General features: G+C 40.6%; 1 protein-coding gene across 3 annotated transcripts in view; it reads left to right on the top strand.

Annotated features, from left to right (window-relative positions):
• Positions 1-17,191, top strand: part of uros (uroporphyrinogen III synthase) — a 59,370-nt gene extending 42,179 nt beyond the window's left edge. The window contains exons 9-11 of one of the 3 annotated variants that reach the window (XM_087998956.1): positions 13,104-13,202; positions 15,265-15,318; positions 17,096-17,191. In XM_087998956.1, coding sequence (XP_087855082.1) covers positions 13,104-13,202; positions 15,265-15,318; positions 17,096-17,185 — 243 coding nt within the window. In that variant the 3' untranslated portion in view covers positions 17,186-17,191. Of the gene's footprint in view, positions 1-13,103; positions 13,203-15,264 lie in introns of all 3 variants that reach the window. The other 2 variants (XM_043712630.2, XM_043712629.2) reach the window with 2 other exon arrangements.
• The last annotated feature ends 1,986 nt before the right edge of the window (positions 17,192-19,177 follow it).

The following is a 19,177-nucleotide window of genomic DNA, read 5'->3' as shown; positions in this document are numbered from 1 at the left end:
GATGATTCTTGACTGACTTTTCCCTGAATCTCTCCTCCTTTAAGAACCTATGATTGAATTTACCTTTTGCCAAGGGGTGTGTTTATGAGATGTTACAGGAATTGGAGCAGCTCCTTAGTTAAGTTGCTGTGTCAGGTCAGTTAAGTTTCCAATACTTAAGTTATTTTAAATTCCATTTTCTTTTGTTCATGTTTCAATTGTAGTGTTGAAACAAATTCTTATTTTGCTTAAAGCCGAGTGGTTTGACCAGCTGCATCACATATGAAATATTCATTTTATATCTGCCTTTACACTAAGAAAACGTTAGGGTCTAGGCTACCTTCTTAAAATATTTTGAGGGGGTCTGGCCAGGTGCATAACAGAATGAATGAATGTAAATAGGTTGGAAGAGCCATGGGTTCCAACAGGTTATATGAGAGAATCACTTGGACAAACTGAGTACAGTTGAATGTTTGCACAAAACATCCAGTTTGGAGAAAATTTCCAACGTAAGAAATGAGGAACATTGGCATTTAGTATCAGGGAACAATCACCATGAAATGTAGTTTAAAAACATCTGGTTGACTAATGTCCTTCAGGGAGCTTACAAAATATGGGTTTTATATGATTCCATTGGAGGGAGCAAAGTTGTTTGTCTGTTTGCTGGTAGACAATATGCAGGTGGGAAGATGTACACTTTCAACGATATGAACAAATGGAAATTTAAAGACAATGGATGGTTAGTCCTGGCATAGCTACAGGAAGGAGTCACCAGAGTGAACCATGCTGCTGCTTTTTTGAAGACTAAAGGAAGAGACTTTGATGTTCATTAGATATTGGGACTTCAAAACAGACTTAAATTAGCCTTTTTGAAGCTAGATACAAGGTTGCACAATTCTGCAGAGAGTGTACTATCTCAGAAAAGTGATGTGGAAGTTCAAGGGTGTGAAAATGGCAATAGTTTAGTGCAGTAGTGCCTATGAAGTAATGTTTAGTTGATGTTGTAAAAGTCTCAAAGCATGGAATCTTGTGTGATTTCTTTAAATTGGTCATTCACAATTCAGATCTCCTTTTTGACAAGTTATAATAACATAATAACCATTCTACTTCCACTGAAAATGTTGTCCAAGGTTACCATGAATGTAATTCAAATTTCTGAAGCTAAAGTGTTTAAAATCATTTTCCTGTAAAGACACCGCCTTCTTACACACTTCCTCGAAGAGGTCATTATGAATAGCACCTAGTTGAGAAGGATACCCTACAAATCCATCTCCTCAAACAACCAGGCTTGGGTTTCCTGAAGTTGCTGTTGACCCTCTCCAAAGTATTGAATATTGACAGATCAGTTGTAGAGATTTCACTTTGATGATAAGCTTAGCAAGGAAATTAATCAAATTATAATTGACCTATCATACTAAATACACTTATGAACCAGTACTGTCATTAAACTGGCAAAAATTATATACCTGAAATACTGGACATTTACTGTATTATCATGATCTCCATGATATCTGAGTAGTCAGTTGAGGATTCAAATGAGAAGGCTCTCTGCCATCAAGTTTTATTTAAGGCAAAGTTGCATTATTTATGTGATTTATTCTGTAAGTATTACAGTGGTGTGTCTTACCCTGCATTCCATTTCTATTACTTAGTGTGTGCTTTTATGTTGATTATTTGGACCTCTTGTTCAACCACCTCCTTGCTGGTGGACCCATAGGTGCCAGCTAATGAAACGTTTGCTGTACATTTTTTGGAATGGGGATGGGATTCGTTATGGTAAAGTTTCACTTTTCCAGTTCCTTCCAGGATATTAATACCAGTATTAAATAGGACCAGTCAACATAAGGGAATAAGTATAAATGTGAACGTTCCACATTGATTATTGCTCAGTAAGAGAGTAATAGACAGAAAATGCTTAATACTAGCATCATATATCAATGGGTCATTAAAAATATGAACTCACAAATGCCAAATGTACTGCATGTGATATCAAGAAATGGTTGGAGGCATTGGATACTGCAAAGGCAAGGACCATGAAATATTCTGGCAATTTTACTGAAGGCTTGTGCTCCAGAACTTGCCCCTCCCTGAGCCAAGCTACTCCAATACAGTTCCAACATCTGTCCAACAATGTGGAAACTTGCACAGCTCTGTCTTGAACTCACAAAGCAGGACAAATCCAACCCGGCCAATTACTGCCCCATCAGTCTACTCTCTATCATCAGTAAAATGATGGAAGGTGTCATCAACAGTGCTATCAAACAGCACCTGCTCAGCAATAACCTGCTCAATGATGCACAGTTTGGATTCTGCCAGAACCACTCAGTTCCTAAACCCATGTTCAAACATGGATCAAAGAGCTAAATTCCAGAGGTGAGGTGAGAGTGTCAACTCTTCACATCAAGGCTGCATCAATGAGCCCAAGCAAACATGGAATCAATAGGAATCAAGGGCAAACTCAGCTCCTCATCTCCACTCAACTTCCAGATATCTGTGCAGGTGTTCCTCAAGGTAGTGTCCAAGGCCCAACCATCTTCAGCTGCTTCATCAATGACCTTCCCTCCATCATCAGGTCAGAAATGGGGATGTTCGCTGATGATTGCACAATTTTCAGTAACATTCACAATTGCTCAGATACTGAAGCAAGGTAAAAATAATGACTGCAGATGCTGGAAACCAGATTCTGGATCAATGGTGCTGGAAGAGCACAGCGATTCAGGCAGCATCCGAGGAGCTTCAGCAAAATCGACGTTTCGGGCAAAAGCCCTTCATCAGGAATAAAGGCAGAGAGCCTGAAGCGTGGAGAGATAAGCCGTACCCCCTAGCTTATCTCTCCACGCTTCAGGCTCTCTGCCTTTATTCCTGATGAAGGGCTTTTACCCGAAACGTCGATTTTGCTGAAGCTCCTCGGATGCTGCCTGAACTGCTGTGCTCTTCCAGCACCATTGATCCAGATACTGAAGCAGTCCAGTTTCAAATGCAACAACATCTGGACAGTATCCAGGCTTGGACTGACAAGTGGCAAGCAATACTTGCGCTAAACAAATGCCAAGCAATGATCATCTCCAATAAGAGACAATTCAACCGCGATCTCTTGACATTCAATGGTATTATAATCAGAGTCCACCACTATGAACATCCTAATGATTACCATTGACCAGAAGCTCACCTTACTCACCACATAAGTGCAGTGGCTACAAGAGCAGGTCAGAGGTTAGGAAGACTGCATTAAGTAACTCACATCCTTGTTAAGTTCTTTGTCTTCCTGAGATCCTTACACACTTGGTGCAACAGCAACACACCAATTTCTGTGAACAACAGCCAAATTTTATTAAGCAGAGTACAGTACAGACTTTCTGGAGGAACCTTTAACACACACCTCGCAGGGCTTACGGGGTTGTGGCAAAATCTCTCTCCATACAAAGGAAACAGTCCTTCCTTTATTCAAAATTTTTACATCATAATTTACAATGTCCACAAGGCAACCCCCAGTCATTCCCTCACAGTCACATGCCATTCAAGATACAATGCAGTGACCATTTCACCTCCAGAAACAATGTAATATAAATCATCCCTTAATGGCCAGATTTGGTGTGAATGGTATTTTTTTTTAAACTGCAGGGAGTAGTCAGAATTCCAACAATAATGTTGTTATTGATTTTGAATAGGTGATGATGACAATGTAAATCATCCCTGAATGGCAAGGGATGGGAATGTAAACCTCCCACATTCCACCTTTAAGGCAAATACACACAGCCGTACCCCCAGGGCATTCAATTTCTTGCAGTCAGCAGAGAAAATTAACTCTTCAATATTACATTCCCTCCTTTTATCATTCCATAATAACCACCTAGGTGGCACTACCACCTTTTTAAGAATCTTACTGCCAGTACTTAAGCAAGTTATTGACACAACATACAATTATTATAACAAGAATTACTAGTCCGTGCAGCGGATAGAATCTGCAGGATCCTCCCATGTGGAAACAAAAAAGTGTTTACCAGTAAAGTTCTTAAATCCACAGTCCTTAGTGACCACTCCACCCCCTCCAAGTTGATTGGAAATGAGCCAGTTATCCAAAATCTCCTTCAGTAAAGATCAACCTGAAAACAAAATCCAGTATGGCCTTGCACTCCACTCCACGGAGAAATCTGAATTCTTGAATAAGGGCAGTTAATTATTTAACAAACTGACAAGACTTCCATCCTTGCTGAGATGCTTCAGATGGAGGATACCAGCGCATCTGTGTGTGAAGTGCAGCACCTGCAGCATCAGGCTAGGAGAATGCAGCATTCTTTGGTGCTTCTGCTCCCGCTCTGCTGTCAAATGTAACAAAGTCAACTGGCTGATTTGATGCTATCTTGATCAGTGAACCATCATATCCTTAAATGATCAAAAGAGAAGGCAAAGGTTTAATATCCATAGGAAGGCCACTGACGAAAAGCGTACTGACTTCCTCTCCACTGTTGTTAGCTCCTTCAATTTTCGTGCTCATGACTGGGGAGCTGATTGAATCCAGTGGATCAGATTGTGGAGGGGCGGTCAGTGGTCCAAAGGCATGTTTTACCTATGAATGGAGAAACTCTAGAGACAATGTTAGCTGCTGAAAGTATTTTTGCATTTTTTTCTCTCATTCCTTCCTTGCCAAGGTGGATATCAGTATGAAGACAGTCACACATTTAAATTGTGTCTGTCTATTTCAATATTCTTCGAATTCTTGAAGTCTGTTACTCTGTTCACTATTTATGAAATTGTCAAGTTTTGTACAATCTATAAACTTCTAAATTGTACTCGCTAAACAATTCAATCTTTATAAACAACAATCAATGGTCCTAAAATCAAACCCTTGGATACCCCATTCAGGTTATTCAAAAATTATTTTCCTTTAACAAGTTAATACTTGGCTGATGTGAAAGCTGTCAGGAAAAGTATTTCAAAATTCTGAAACAGCAAGAAAACAACAAAATGTTTCCTATCCTTTACCCATTGAAGAGGCTGTTTCAGTTCAGATTTAAATCTCAAATATTCATGGGAAACAAATGCAGACTATATTAAAATATGTTCTCCAAATGACACTTCCCAAATAAAACAGTCAGAATTACAATGGCAACTTTGGCAGAGATCAACATTCTTTGAATTTGCAATATGAAGGGGGCCAATGTGTAATGTTAAACGATTAAACTGTACTATCTCTTTGGACGTTAATGTAATGTGAAAGGGTTAAATTGTACATGTCTTTCTCCAAGGAGCTGAACATGCTGGAAATGGGTGGGGCCGATATTCTGTTTCTTCCACATCATGCAGGAATTTAGATGACTATCCATTATAATCCACACTTCATTTGGACAACCATTTACTACTATTCTACTGCTGTTATCAAATTAAACTCTCAGTCCCTTTCATAGCCATCCCCAGCTAATCAAATTCGTTTGCATTATCATCCTCTGATACTGAAGTATATCACACCTACATTGTCTTGGGGAATCACGGAGTTAGGAAATCATTTGCATAACAATTCCCAGGATTAGGGCATTTACATTATTTCTGAGGATGACCTTATCCTACCATTGTACCTGGCATGACATGTGGTTGTTGGGGGTGGGGGTGGAATTTGGCCGGAGTAGCTGTGAACATTACCAACTGACCTGTATAAAGGCAATGTGTTTCCTTTGTTCGGGGCCTATTTGACTCGACTTTGCACACCTGCAAAGAGTTCAAGGAGGTCACCTCGCTTGAGCAGGCTTTAATAAACTTTAACTGTTTGCAGAAGTTGGTGTGTGCAAATTGCATCTCGTGTGTGAAACCTCGGAAAAAGAACCTAACAAATGAAGTCTTATCAATAATTGACAGAACTGAAACAGCTCAGCCTCAAGTTCTAATATTCTCTAAAATCTTAACAAAACATCAAAATTAAAATGCACTTTTCTTTTTGTGAACACTTTACATTAAAAAAACAACAGAGATACTTTAATACAATCTCATCTGGCTAAAGCATAACCACTGACGTAGTTGTTTTTTTTGAAACAGGATTTATAGAATTTCAAACAAATTAGGGGCTCAAGGGCCTCAATCAGCTTGCTTTAAGGTTACATGTTTTATCATTTTAAACAGGACCTAATGTTGTACAATTTCAATGTAAAAACAAAATCTGCCCAATTACTTTGTCCACAAAATGCATTGAATTGAGATCCTGATTCAAATAAGACAAAACAGTTACTTTAAAGGATTTTCTGAACCAGTATTTCAACAAATCAAAATATTTAAATATCAAACTCTGTATGGCATAATTTATATTGAAACTCCCTTTTTCGACCTATGTATTAATACAACCCTAATTTCAGCATTTTTCAGATCTTTTTTGCCTCCTCTCGATGAAATTATATTTATAAAAAGAGAAAACCCTCACAGCGGACCACACAGTGCCGCAGTCCATGCCACTCCCCTCCCCCAGAAGAAGGACTCGCAGAGTCAAGTCCACAGCCCAGAAACTGAGATTCAACAAAAACCCAGTCAAAGCTTCCCTGTTAGTCAATGTACTTTGTCAGGATTTGAGCGGACCGTCTCCACTTTCTCCCCCTTCTTCCGGTGAGGCCATGTTGTGCTAAAAGTACTTCTAAGGGGAGGGGTGGGGGATAAAGCCGATAAATCTTTTTATGCTTCAGACCCTCAAATCTCGTGTCTGTAGTGTCCACACCCACTTCAGACCTTTGTGTGGGGAATTTCCCCTCTTAACAACCGGTCTAAGGCAGGGTGATAGAGACAGACACATTAAATATCCTCTATCTTTTCTTTCTTATGTTACACTCTATGTTCCGGAGCCTCAAACCTCTCTACTAAAGCACTTTAACCCCCTTTTACCTAGGTGGACTTTAACCTCTGAATTCTCAATAACTTATGATTCTGAAAGCAAACTCATCAGCGTGGAAGTGCCTAAGTTACCTCTGAGATTCTGTCACCACAGAGTCCTAGGGGACAAGGGGTCGGCTGAGTGGTAGGTTAAGGAGAGAGATCAAGGTAAATCTTACCTCGTGGGGTCATCCGTCTCACACAACTGGCACTCAGACGATCACTTATTCAGTCCATCGGGAAGCTCCATGTATGTTGGAATTCCACCGCTGCCACCAAATCTTTAGTTCTTTTTTTCCTGAGGTCCTTACAAATTTGATGCAACTGCAACACACCAATGTCTGCGCACAAGCAAAATTTATTAAGCACAATACAATACAAGCTTCGGAGAAACCCTGAACACTCTTCGCCATTGCTTACGAGGCATGTCCAGCGTTTCCGAACAAAGGAAACAGTCCTTCCTTTATACAATATATTTACATCACAGTCAATAATGCTCACAAGACAACCCCCAGTCACTCCCTCCCAGTCACATGCCACTCAAGACACAATGCAGTGACCACCTCACCTCCAGAAACAATGTAATGCAAACCATCCCTTAATGGCCAGATCTGGTGTGAATTGTATTGTTTTGTAACTATAGGGGAGTAGTCAAATATCAATTGAAATGCTCCTATTGATTTCCGAGTAGGGGATGAAAATGTAAATAGCTCTGAATGGCAAGGAAATGGCCACGTAATTGGCTCTGAATAATAGGAGATGATAATGTAATTTCTTACAATCTATCTGTAAGTCAGCAGCACCTTCGCCCTCAAACCCTACCCCTCCAACAGCAACAAGGACAGAACCCCCCCCCGGTGCTCACCTTCCACTCCAGCAACCTCCACCAGCAACCAGCATCATCTGCTGACATTTCCGCCACCTACAAACAGACCCCACCACCAGGGATATATTTCCCTCCCCACCCTTATCCGCTTTCCGCCAAGACCATTCCCTCCATGATTACAAACCATCCTGGCACCTTCCCCTGCCACCGCAGGAATTGCAAAACCTGCGCCTACACCTCCCCCCTTACCTCCATCCAAGGCCCCAAAGGAGCCTTCCACATTCATCAAAGTTTCACCTGCACATCCACAAATGTCATTTATTGTATCCATTGCTCCCGATGCGGTGTCCTTTACCTTGGGGAGACTGGAAGCCTTCTCGCAGAGCACTTTAGGGAGCATCTCCAGGACAACCACACCAATCAATCCCACCGCCCCTTGGCTGAACATTTCATCACCCCCCTCCCCCCTCTGCTGAGGACATGGAGGTACTGGGCCTGCTCCACCTCCACTCACCACCCGATGCCTGGAGGAAGAACGGCTCATCTTCCACCAAGGGCATCAATGTGGACCAGTTTCCTCATTTCCCCTCACCCCATCTTACCCCAGTTCCAACCATCTAGCTCAGCACCATCCTCATGGCCTTTCCTACCAGCCAATCTTCCTTCCCACCTATCTGCTCCACCCTCCTCTCCGACCTTTCACCTTCATCCCCACCTCCATCCACCTATTGCACTCTTAGCCACCTTCACCCCAGCCCCAAACCCCTCCCATTTATCTCTCCACCCCGGAGGCTCCCTGCCTCATTCCTGAAGGGCTTTTGCCTGAAATGTCGATTTTCCTGCTCCTTGGATACTGCCTGACCTGCTGTGCTTTTCCAGCACCACTCTAATCTTGACAGCATCCCACCCTAGCTTCAGGACATCCAACTTCCTGTGGGTCAGCAGGGCAAGTTAACTCTTTAATATCATATTCTCTCCTTTTAAACCCAGGGGATTTGAACTCCAGTTAAACTCAGTAACTTATGATTCTAAAAGCGAACTCATGAGCATGCAAGTGCGTATTACCTCAGAAATTCCATGACAACAGAGTGCTAGGAGACGAGGGGTCGACTGAGTGGTAGGTTGAGGAGAAAAATCGAGGTAAATCTTACCTTATGAGCCCATCCATCTCACGCAACCAACATTCAGATGATCATTTATTCAGTCCATCTGGAAGCTCTGTGTATGTTGGAATCCCACAGCTGCCACCAAATGTTAAGTTCTTTTTTCCTGAGATTCTTGCACACTTGATGCAACTGCAACAAACCAACGTGTGTGAACAATAACCAAATTTTATTAAGCAGAATACAGTACAAACTTTCTGGAGGGACCTTTAACACATACCTCACAGGGCTTACGGGGTCATGGCAAAAGCTGTCTCTGAACAAAGGCAACACTCCCTCTTTTAGACAAAATCTTTACATCATTGTTAGTAATGCCTATAACACAGCCCCCAGCCACACCCTCACATGCCACTCAAGACACAACGCAGTGACCACCTCACCTCCAGAAACAATGTAATGCAAACCATCCCTTAATGGCCAGATCTGGTGTGAATTTTTTTTTAACTACAAGGAGTAGTCAGAATTCCAACTGTAATGTTGTTATTGATTTTGAATAGGTAATGATGACAATGTAAATCATCCCTGAATGGCAAGGGATGGGAATGTAAATCTCCCACATTCCACCTATAAGACAAAGACACACCACCCCACCCCCAGAGCATTCAGTTTCTTGCAGGTCATCAGATCAAATTAACTTTTTAATTTCATATCCTAACTCACCAAAGCATCTATAAGGTGCAAGTCAGGAGTGTGATGGACTGCTTCTCACTTGCTAAGGTGGATGGTTGCAGCTCCAACAACACGCAAGAAGCTTGACATGCAAGAGAAAGCAGCCTACTTGATTGGTGCCACATCCAGGAGCATCCACTGCCTTCTCCACTGACGCTCAGTAGCAACAGCGTGTACTATCTACAGAATGCACTGCAAAATTTCACCAAAGATCCTTAGATAGCACCTTCCAAACCCATGACTACTTCTGTATTGAAGGACAAGGACAGCAGCTACATTGGAACACCACTGTCTGCAAGTGCCCCTCCGAGCCACTCACCATCCTGACTTGGAAGCATATCACTTTTGCTGCAGTGTTGCTGAGTCAAAGCCTTGTTTAATTGCATTGCGAGCCTACCTATAGCAAGTGGACTGCAGCATTCAAGAAGGCAGCTCAGCACCATCTTCTCAAAGGTACCTAGGGGTGTGTAATAAATGCCAGCAAGCAAATGACATCCACAACCCATGCGTAATTTTTTTTTTAGAAGGCAGGTACATAAAAGCAATACTGTCTCTTTAAAGTTAGTTCTAGTTGCCTACGGCTGAACATGACAAAATGGCTATTAGGGGTTTTCTTTTTAAGTGACAGACAATTGAAGGAAAGTTTAGCTGATGCAGCATTTCATATAGCTCAAATCATGGACTGCACAGACAAACAACAAAATGCCTCTGCATTTTAGTAAGATGGGACTAGACTGCAGACAGCAAGATTCTGATAAGGCAGCTCAGATGAAAACCATCAGATTTGAGATTTCCAATTTTTGTATGAAATAGAAAGGGAAAGCTTGACCTACCTGAGATGAGGCTTTTTAAATAATTATAATTACGTATTAGAGTAGACACATTCGTACAACACCAGTAGTTTAAATTAATTAGATATTGGGGAATTAAATTTCTGAGGTGGTTAGCTTTGGATGCAGACGTACCTTTGAAGAAACTATTTTTCTCCATCAGCAAGAAGATTTGAAAAATTCGGTCCAACCCATCCATGGAACCAGATATCCCAACCCAATCTAGTCCTACCTACCAGTACCCAGCCCATATCCCTCCAAACCCTTCCTATTCATATACTCATCATATACTCATTCATATACTCATTTGGGCGGCACGGTGGCACAGTGGTTAGCACTACTGCCTCACAGCGCCAGAGACCCGGGTTCAATTCCCGCCTCAGGCGACTGACTGTGTGGAGTTTGCACGTTCTCCCCATGTCTGTGTGGGTTTCCTCCGGGTGCTCCGGTTTCCTCCCACAGTCCAAAGATGTGCAGGTCAGGTGAATTGGCCATGCTAAATTGCCCGTAGTGTTAGGTAAGGGGTAAATGTAGGGGTATGGGTGGGTTGCGCTTCGGCGGGGCGGTGTGGACTTGTTGGGCCGAAGGGCCTGTTTCCACACAGTAAGTAATCTAATCTAATCAAATGCCTTTTAAATGTTGCAATTGTACCAGCCTCCACCACTTCCTCGGGGAGAAAGTGAGGTCTGCAGATGCTGGAGATCAGAGCTGAAAATGTGTTGCTGGAACAGCGCAGCAGGTCAGGCAGCATCCAGGGAACAGGAGAATCGACGTTTCAGGCATAAGCCCTTCTTCAGGACTTCTTCTGGTAGCTCCACCAATCCTCTGGTAGCTCATTCCATACACGTACTGCCGTCTGTGTGAAAAAGTTGCCACTTAGGTCTCTTTTACATCTTTTCCCTCTCACCCTAAACCTACGCCCTCTAGTTCTGTACTCCCTGACCCCAGGGAAAAGACTTTGTCTATTTATCTTATCCATGCCCCTCATAATTTTGTAAACCTCTATAAGGTCAACTCTCAGCCTCTGACGCTCCAGGGAAAACAGCCCCAGCCTGTTCAGCCTCTCTCTATAGCTCAAATCCTCCAACCCTGGCAACATCCTTGTAAATCTTTTCTGAACCCTTTCAAGTTTCACAACATCTTTCCGATAGGAAGGAGACCAGAATTGCACACAGTGGCCTAACCAATGTCCTATACAACCACAACATGACCTCCCAACTCCTGTACTCAATACTCTGACCAATAAAGGAGAGCATACCAAACGCCGCCTTCACTATCCTATCTACCTACCACTCCACTTTCAAGAAGCTTATACACTTACCATTAAGTGTATAAGTCCTGCTAAGATTTGCTTTCCCAAAATGAAGCACCTCGCATTTATCTGAATTAAACTCCATCTGCCACTTCTCAGCCCATTTGCCCATTTGATCAAGATCCTGTTGTAATCTGAGGTAACCTTCTTCGCTGTCCACTACACCTCCAATTTTGGTGTCATCTGCAAACTATACTTCTTATGCTCGCATTAAATCATTTATGTAAATGACAAAAAGTAGAGGACCCAGCTCCGATCCTTGTGGCACTCCACTGGCCACAGACCTCCAGTCTGAAAAACAACCTTTCACCACCAACCTCTGTCTTCTACCTTTGAACCAGTTCTGTATCCAAATAGCTAGTTCTCCCTGTATTCTGTGAGATCTAATCTTGCTAACCAGTCTCCCATGGGGAACCTTGTCGAACACCTTACTGAAGTCCATATAGATATGATCATAGTATTAGATTGAACTATGTATAACTTTGTAAGTAAAGTTTTGTTAGATCTGTTATTACAAATATTATAACAACTGGTAGAAATTAACATCCTTCCTAATATTCTGTACTTAGATCAGCAAGGGATATGAATTGCATGATCGAATTTGAAAAGTCATTGGTAATAAGCGAGTATATGATGTGGCTGACAAATGTCAAGGAACAGACATAACAATAGGTGTTGGTCATAAGAGTTCGAGGACAGACGGTCTGTTTGGGGGGGTCTGGCAAACCCCACAATATGAATGGGAGGACTTAGAGTGGACCACAGAGTTGTCCATCATTGATTGTGTATTCACAGGATTGTATGTATAGGTCAGATAAGAATGGCAGGCACTTGTATCGATGTTGCATGTAACCATTCTAATGTGGCATATACAAAGTAGAGTGTCACTGACTTCTCCTTCAACCTGAGTTTTAATTAAGAGAGCAACTAAGCTCCACATGAAAACCAGACTCAGAGTGGTCTCTGGCCTCTCCCACAGATGTGGTAAAGGAGCTCCAAGTAAAGATCGATTTGTGCTACTGAACACAGACCTCAGCTTCCTCTTTAAAATTCCTCTCCAATCCTAAAGATATAATTAATGAACACTTAAACATATTCATTCTAACCCACAAATCTAATTAACCTTCAAGAAATAAATGTTTACAATACCAACATTAAAATATTTAGTTATGTCCACAGGGCATTCCTGTGTACACAGTTTGAAGGGAAATGTTAACCCATTTCTAACATATAGGACAACATATGTACTGAATTAGTGAATAGCGGGATGCCATACAAACATATTATAAATTTATATATGTTACTTGTAAATTCCAATGTATCTATAATGGTAAAAACAAAGACTATTTATTATCTGATTAAGATGATTGATAGCAATATGGTATGCTATTCTGTCAAGAGATGTATTTTCTCATGGAATTTCATAGTTTGGAACTGGTAAGAAAAGTACATTAATCTGTTTTCCTTTCTCCCACTAGGGAATCCCAGATATCATCACCTTTTTCAGTCCTTCCGGTGTTAAATTTTGTCTGAATACTATCAAAAAATTGGCAGGGGACCTCTTTGACACAATTAAGGTACTATTCTTGGAAATATCTTTTGGCATGTACTTGACTGATTTTATCTCAAAAATAAAGGCAACAACAGAAGACCCTATAGAACCAAATCAACAATTGTGATTTTACAGGATGTTTCCTGCATTGTGGAGCATGCCACAAGCAAGCCAATACATAAATTAATTGATGGCAAGGTTTTCTAGTTTATTGAAGCAGTAACATAGGGAGTATGAATCCATATAAGATCGTTTAATTTTAACCAGATATATTCTGATTGATCCCACACAAAAAAATCAGCAATCTTCTTTAGTTATTCTTGCTTTTGGCACATGTTTTTAATTCATAATCATCATTACTGTGATCTCTGGGTCTGACTTTTTACAAGGTTGATTCTTAACAAATGGTTGACAGTTGAAATTGTACTTTTTTTTCTTAGTAATTCTCACATTGCTTTTTTTGAACTATTTAATGCTGGGATTTGGTGCTGCATTTCCAATTGCAAGACTATTTGTAGACATATTTCCTAAACATGCCAATAAAAGCAAAATATTACAGATGCTGGAAATCTGAAATAGAGAAATTAAGTACTGGATTAACTCAGTAAGTTTGGCAGCTCCTGTGGAGAAGGAATTAAAGTTAATGCTTTGAGTCCAAATATTCTTTTTGAAACCTCCAAAGAAGAATCCTTAGACTCAAAGCATTAACTCTGCTGCCAGACCTGCTCAGTTTTTCAGCATTTTCTGTTTTCCTAAACATTGTTTATACCAAATACTTAACTGATGTGCAGAATTCCATTACCATGGCAGTTGTGCCAAGAGTTTGTGTTGAAAAAGTGAGCAGTTGCTTCTCAGCTTTTGACATCCCCTGTCTCTATGCCACAAGGATCAGTGCTGGGTCCACTTCTTTTTGTCATTTATATAAATGATTTTGATGTGAGCATAAGAGATATAGTTAGTAAGTTTGCAGATGACACCAAAATTGGAGGTGTAGTGGACAGCGAAGAAGGTTACCTCAGATTACAACAGGATCTTGATCAGATGGGCCAGTGGGCTGAAAAGTGACAGATGGAGTTTAACTCTGATAAATGCGAGGTACTGCATTTTGGGAAAGCAAATCTTAGCAGAACTTATACACTTAATGGTAGGGTCCTAGAGAGTGTTGCTAAACAAAGAGACCTTGGAGTGCAGGTTCATAGCTCCTTGACAATGGAGTCGCAGTGAAGTGAAGGCAGCAGGATAGTGAAGGCAGCATTTGGTATGCTTTCCTTTATTGGTCAGAGTATTGAGTACAGGAGTTGGGAGGTCATGTTGCGGCTATATAGGACATTGGTTAGGTCACTGTTGGAATATTGTGTGCAATTGTGGTCTCCTTCCCATCGGAAAGATGTTGTGAAACTTGAAAGGGTTCAGAAAATGTTTACAAGGATGTTGCCAGGGTTGGAGGACTTGAGCTATAGGGAGAGGCTGAACAGGCTGGGACTGTTTTCCCTGGAGTGTTGGAGGCTGAGGGGTGACCTTATAGAGGTTTACAAAATCACGAGGGGCATGGATAGGTGGGGTGGGGTGGGGGAGTCCAGAACTAGAAGACATAGATTTAGGGTGAGAGGAGAAGGATATAAAAGAGACCTAAGGGGTCATTTTTTCACGCAGAGAGTAGTACGTATATGGAATGAGCTGCCAGAGAAAGTGGTGGAGACTGGTACAATTGCAACATTTAAAAGGCATTTGGATGGGTATATGAATAGGAAGGGTTTGGAGGGAAATGCGCCGGGTGCTGGCAGGTGGGAATAGGTTGGGTTGGGATATCTGGTCGCATGGACAGTTTGGACTGAAGGGTCTGTTTCTGTGCTGTACATTTCTATGACTCTATAATTGCCTAAAGTGCTTTGTCAACTAATTCCCCTTTGCAAGAAGCCATATAAGATAATTGGCTGGAAGCCTCTGTTCAAGTTGTTTATGCTTCTCTATAATTATCACTGCTTGTTTCTCTGCATTTGAGTTCTGCCTTAGCCGGTGCTTTCTCCTAATCTAGCATCTAAATGGAGTGAAAGATTTTATGACATTTTGTTTGATTGTGTTTACAGTTTGCAGCAATAGGACCAACAACAGCTGATGCCATGGTAACAGAGGGACTGACTGTGAGTTGTACCTCAGAAAAACCTACAGCTCAAGATCTAGCAGCTAGTATAAGAAAAGTGCTATAAAAAAGTGACAAATACATAGCAGCAAAACATTGTTTCTTTTTCTTTAATGGCTAAAATGTTTGCTTAGTTAACATGTGTTCTTTAGATTCTGTTTAAATTGTAGCCTTGTTTCCTATCATTGTAAAATTGTAAAATTACTTTAAATCAGGAAATTTCTCTTTAATTAGTCTATTTCTGTAACATGATTTTCTAAAATATATTTGTGAATCCCAGGAAATTGCATGTTCCTTAGTCAGACTGAGACAAAGGTGTAAGAAATCTCTTTATAAGGTAGTATCTCATTTACGGTACACAATCATTTTTTTATATATCTTTCCCAAAGGTTTTGAGAAATCTTGATTTTTATTTCAAATTAATGTGAAAGTCTAGCAGTGCTGTAATGTAAATAACAAAGTATTGGATTCTAATCTTTACAATCATTTTTATGATAAGAAGAATAATTTTGGAGTAGTGGGGATATGAATTTGGGAAGTATGTCTGCACCATCCCATTAAAATGTTTATTATTCAGGTTGATGATAACATATTTAAATTATGCATATTCTTTCAGCCTATAAGGTCTATGATTTGAGAGGAGAAAGTGAGGTCTGCAGATGATTTGAGACTCTATGATTTGAGACTCAGGGCAGAATTTATTCACTAATAGGATTTGGATATTGCTGACTAAGCCAGCATTTATTGCTCAGAGGGCAGTTAGGGTCAACAATATTTGTTATGGGTCTGGAATCATTTGTAGGCCAGACCAGGGAAGAATGAAATGACAGACTTCCTTCCCTAAAGGACTTTCGTGAACCAGATTTTTTTTTTAATGACAATCGACTGTGGTTACATAGTTGTCATTAGGCTAGCTTTTTATTCTGGATTGCTGTTGAGTTCCGTTTTCACCAGCTGCCATTTTAGGATTCAAACACATGTCCACAAAGCTTTTGCCTGTGGTTTTGAATTACTAGTCCAGTAACATTACCACCATACCATCACCTGCCCTCTGTACGAGATTTGCTCAGTTGTATTCAATTCGGTGACAATTTTTTTTTGAACATAAATATAACTGATAAAAATTATGTTTTGTTTCCAAACACTTTGCCTCTGTTTTGTCTTTGGAATGCCAGTCAGAGCAAAGATGACTTACATTTCAATAAACTTTCTGAGCTGAATCTAAACTCTAAATAAGATTGTGGTCTTATTCACCATTCATTTCTGCAATGTCCTGTAAGTTGGTGAATGACAAAGTCTAGCGTCCAACCAGGATCTTGTATATTTTTAAAAGCTAATTTGATTTTTTGAATCTAATATTGTAGTTTATTGTTTGCAATGTTTTATTTATTTTATCAAACCAGAGCAATACCTAACATTGTTTAATATTGTTTGGTCTTTAAAAGGACAACAAGAACTCAGGCTAGGGGCTGCACTGAACTGATGAATTTCTGCATGTCAATAGTTGAGAGAACAAAGACTTTTAAAACAATCCATGACTAAATATATTGGTTAGAAATTGGGAACTCTGTATTCAAGTGAAATATTCATTTGCTTTTGTTCAATGAACCAGATTTATAACTTACAGAACCAATATCTAGTTTGTCAATGTTCATCAGAAAAGAGAAGCATGAAGTGCATCCTGAATGCTTAACAATGGTCTAGATAGTGCACTGGGGAGAACCGAGAGTTTTTACTTTTGTTCCTCCAGTGAAACTGACTACTCCTTTTAAGATTAGATTACCTACAGTGTGGAAACAGGCGCTTTGACCCAACAAGTCCACACCGACCCTCCCAGGAGTAACCGACCCAGTCCCATTTCTCTCTGACTAATGCACCGAACACTATGGGCAGTTTAGCATGGCCAATTCACCTGACCTGCACATCTTTGGCCTGTGGGAGGAAACCGGAGCACCCAGAGGAAACACACACAGACACAGGGAGAACGTGCAAACTCCACACAGACGGTCGCCCGAGGCTGGAATTGAACCTGGGACCCTGGTGCTATGAGGCAGTAGTGCTAACCACTAAGCCACTGTGCCGCCTATTAAAATACAGAATAATGAAGAAAACAGAAGATTCGTGTCACTTCAATGGGCTCATTTTGGCAGTATCTCCCAACTGTAATCAGTGAGAAATTTTACAAATTAACAAAATGTGGGAAAAGATTTGCTAACCCACGATAGGCCCACAAAAGCAAAATTGGCCAAACTGTACCAGAACACCCAGAATTCCTGAGCAGCTCACAAGCTGAATCATACAGCACGCAGACAAGGCAATACACTTTAAGCTCCCATGGACATGACAGAGAACCACAGATATCTCAAAGTCCCAAGGGCAGTTTCACAACCCAGCAAGACCCAAGCCACACAAAGAGCAGAACAAACAGGCACCAGTAAGGACATGCTCCAGGAACAGGACAATGGAAGTATCTCACCACTTCAGAAGAGACATTAACACCTACCTGTGAAGATGAATGGAACCATGGTACTGTCAGAATGTTGCATTGTGTGAAGGAACAGGACATTCATCCAATAAACTGTTTTCCAATTAGCATCCTTGCAACTAAATTATTCCATTTCCAGAAATATTATAGTTTCCCATTTCTTAATCAGTGTCATTGTGCAGCATTACTATGTGAGGAGAAATCTGATCTACCTGTGCAGACTGTCAGTTCTGTGTCAGCCTAGTCAATTTCTCTTCCAGCCATATCCTTGCAGTAAACTGTTTGACAATTTCACTTCCAGCTGAGTTTTGTGATCTCTAACCTTTTGGGCAAATTTCTCCGACACAAAATTTCAAATCTTACTTGTTAGCCTTATTATAAGAATCCTGAAAAGATGACAGAATAGAAACAAAAGAACTGTGCATGCTGTAAATCAGAAACAAAAACAGAAATTACTGGAAAAGCTCAGCAGAACTGGCAGCATCTATGAAGAGAAATCAAAATTAACATTTCAGGTCCAGTGACCCATCCTCAGAAGGTTACACTTTGGTGATTGCAATGCAGCTGGATTTTTAAGGGTAGTATTTTCATATTTACTGCTAAACATCCTGACAGGCTTTGAAAGAGAAATTTATATTTCTAGTATGTCATATTTCTTCATTATAAAAAAATGTTACACTTAAAGTTCGATAAGCTTGGCTTATCTTCATTTTACCTTCTGTTTTAATTAGTCCATAAATTTGTTGTTATCTGAAAATATAAATTAAAGGTGTTGTGCTTTAATTTCCTTTTTAATGTGTGTGCATACTTCAGTGTGTTTTTCTGCGTAATGTGCTTGCTGATATCACTGCTGCAGCAAGCTATGACACCACTTTAACATGACGCTAGACTTAAAATGCCACTGAAGAAGAGGAACACCACACCACAAAACTCCCTAGATATTTGTAGGCAGCTGTCTTCCAGATATGTGGTGTACATCACTGTTTCACCATTGACCATAAAATTGAGTCATGATCAGAGTCAAATGGAAAAAAAAATACATTTTGGTTGTTGGAGAATAAAAACATCCTTGTGGGAGTTATTGTTTGCCCTAAAAGTTGCAGTTTTTCTCCATCACTGTTTTTGTAGCATTTGATAACTGATGAATATTGGAATTTTACAAATCTAGTAAATTAGAAGGGAGGATTTTAATAGACTGAGGGCAATATAACCCCAAAGAACAGCTAATATGGGGTTTGGCAAGTGGTTAAAATTTGAAAAATTTCAAATGTTCCACCAATCAGTCTTAAACCCCCCCCCCCCCATTTGCATATTTAGTAGATTTGGGGCTGGCCACGGCAAAACAGTCTGCCCTCGAGTGGAAGGCCAGAGCTGC

The sequence above is a fragment of the Chiloscyllium plagiosum genome, unplaced genomic scaffold (genome assembly GCF_037043375.1).
Source record: "Chiloscyllium plagiosum isolate Xiang-an unplaced genomic scaffold, Cpla_swu_hap1 HiC_scaffold_22, whole genome shotgun sequence".
Classification (NCBI taxonomy): Eukaryota; Metazoa; Chordata; class Chondrichthyes; order Orectolobiformes; family Hemiscylliidae; genus Chiloscyllium; species Chiloscyllium plagiosum.
Note: the sequence above shows the minus strand (reverse complement) of the source record. Positions and strands in the feature narration are given on the sequence as shown.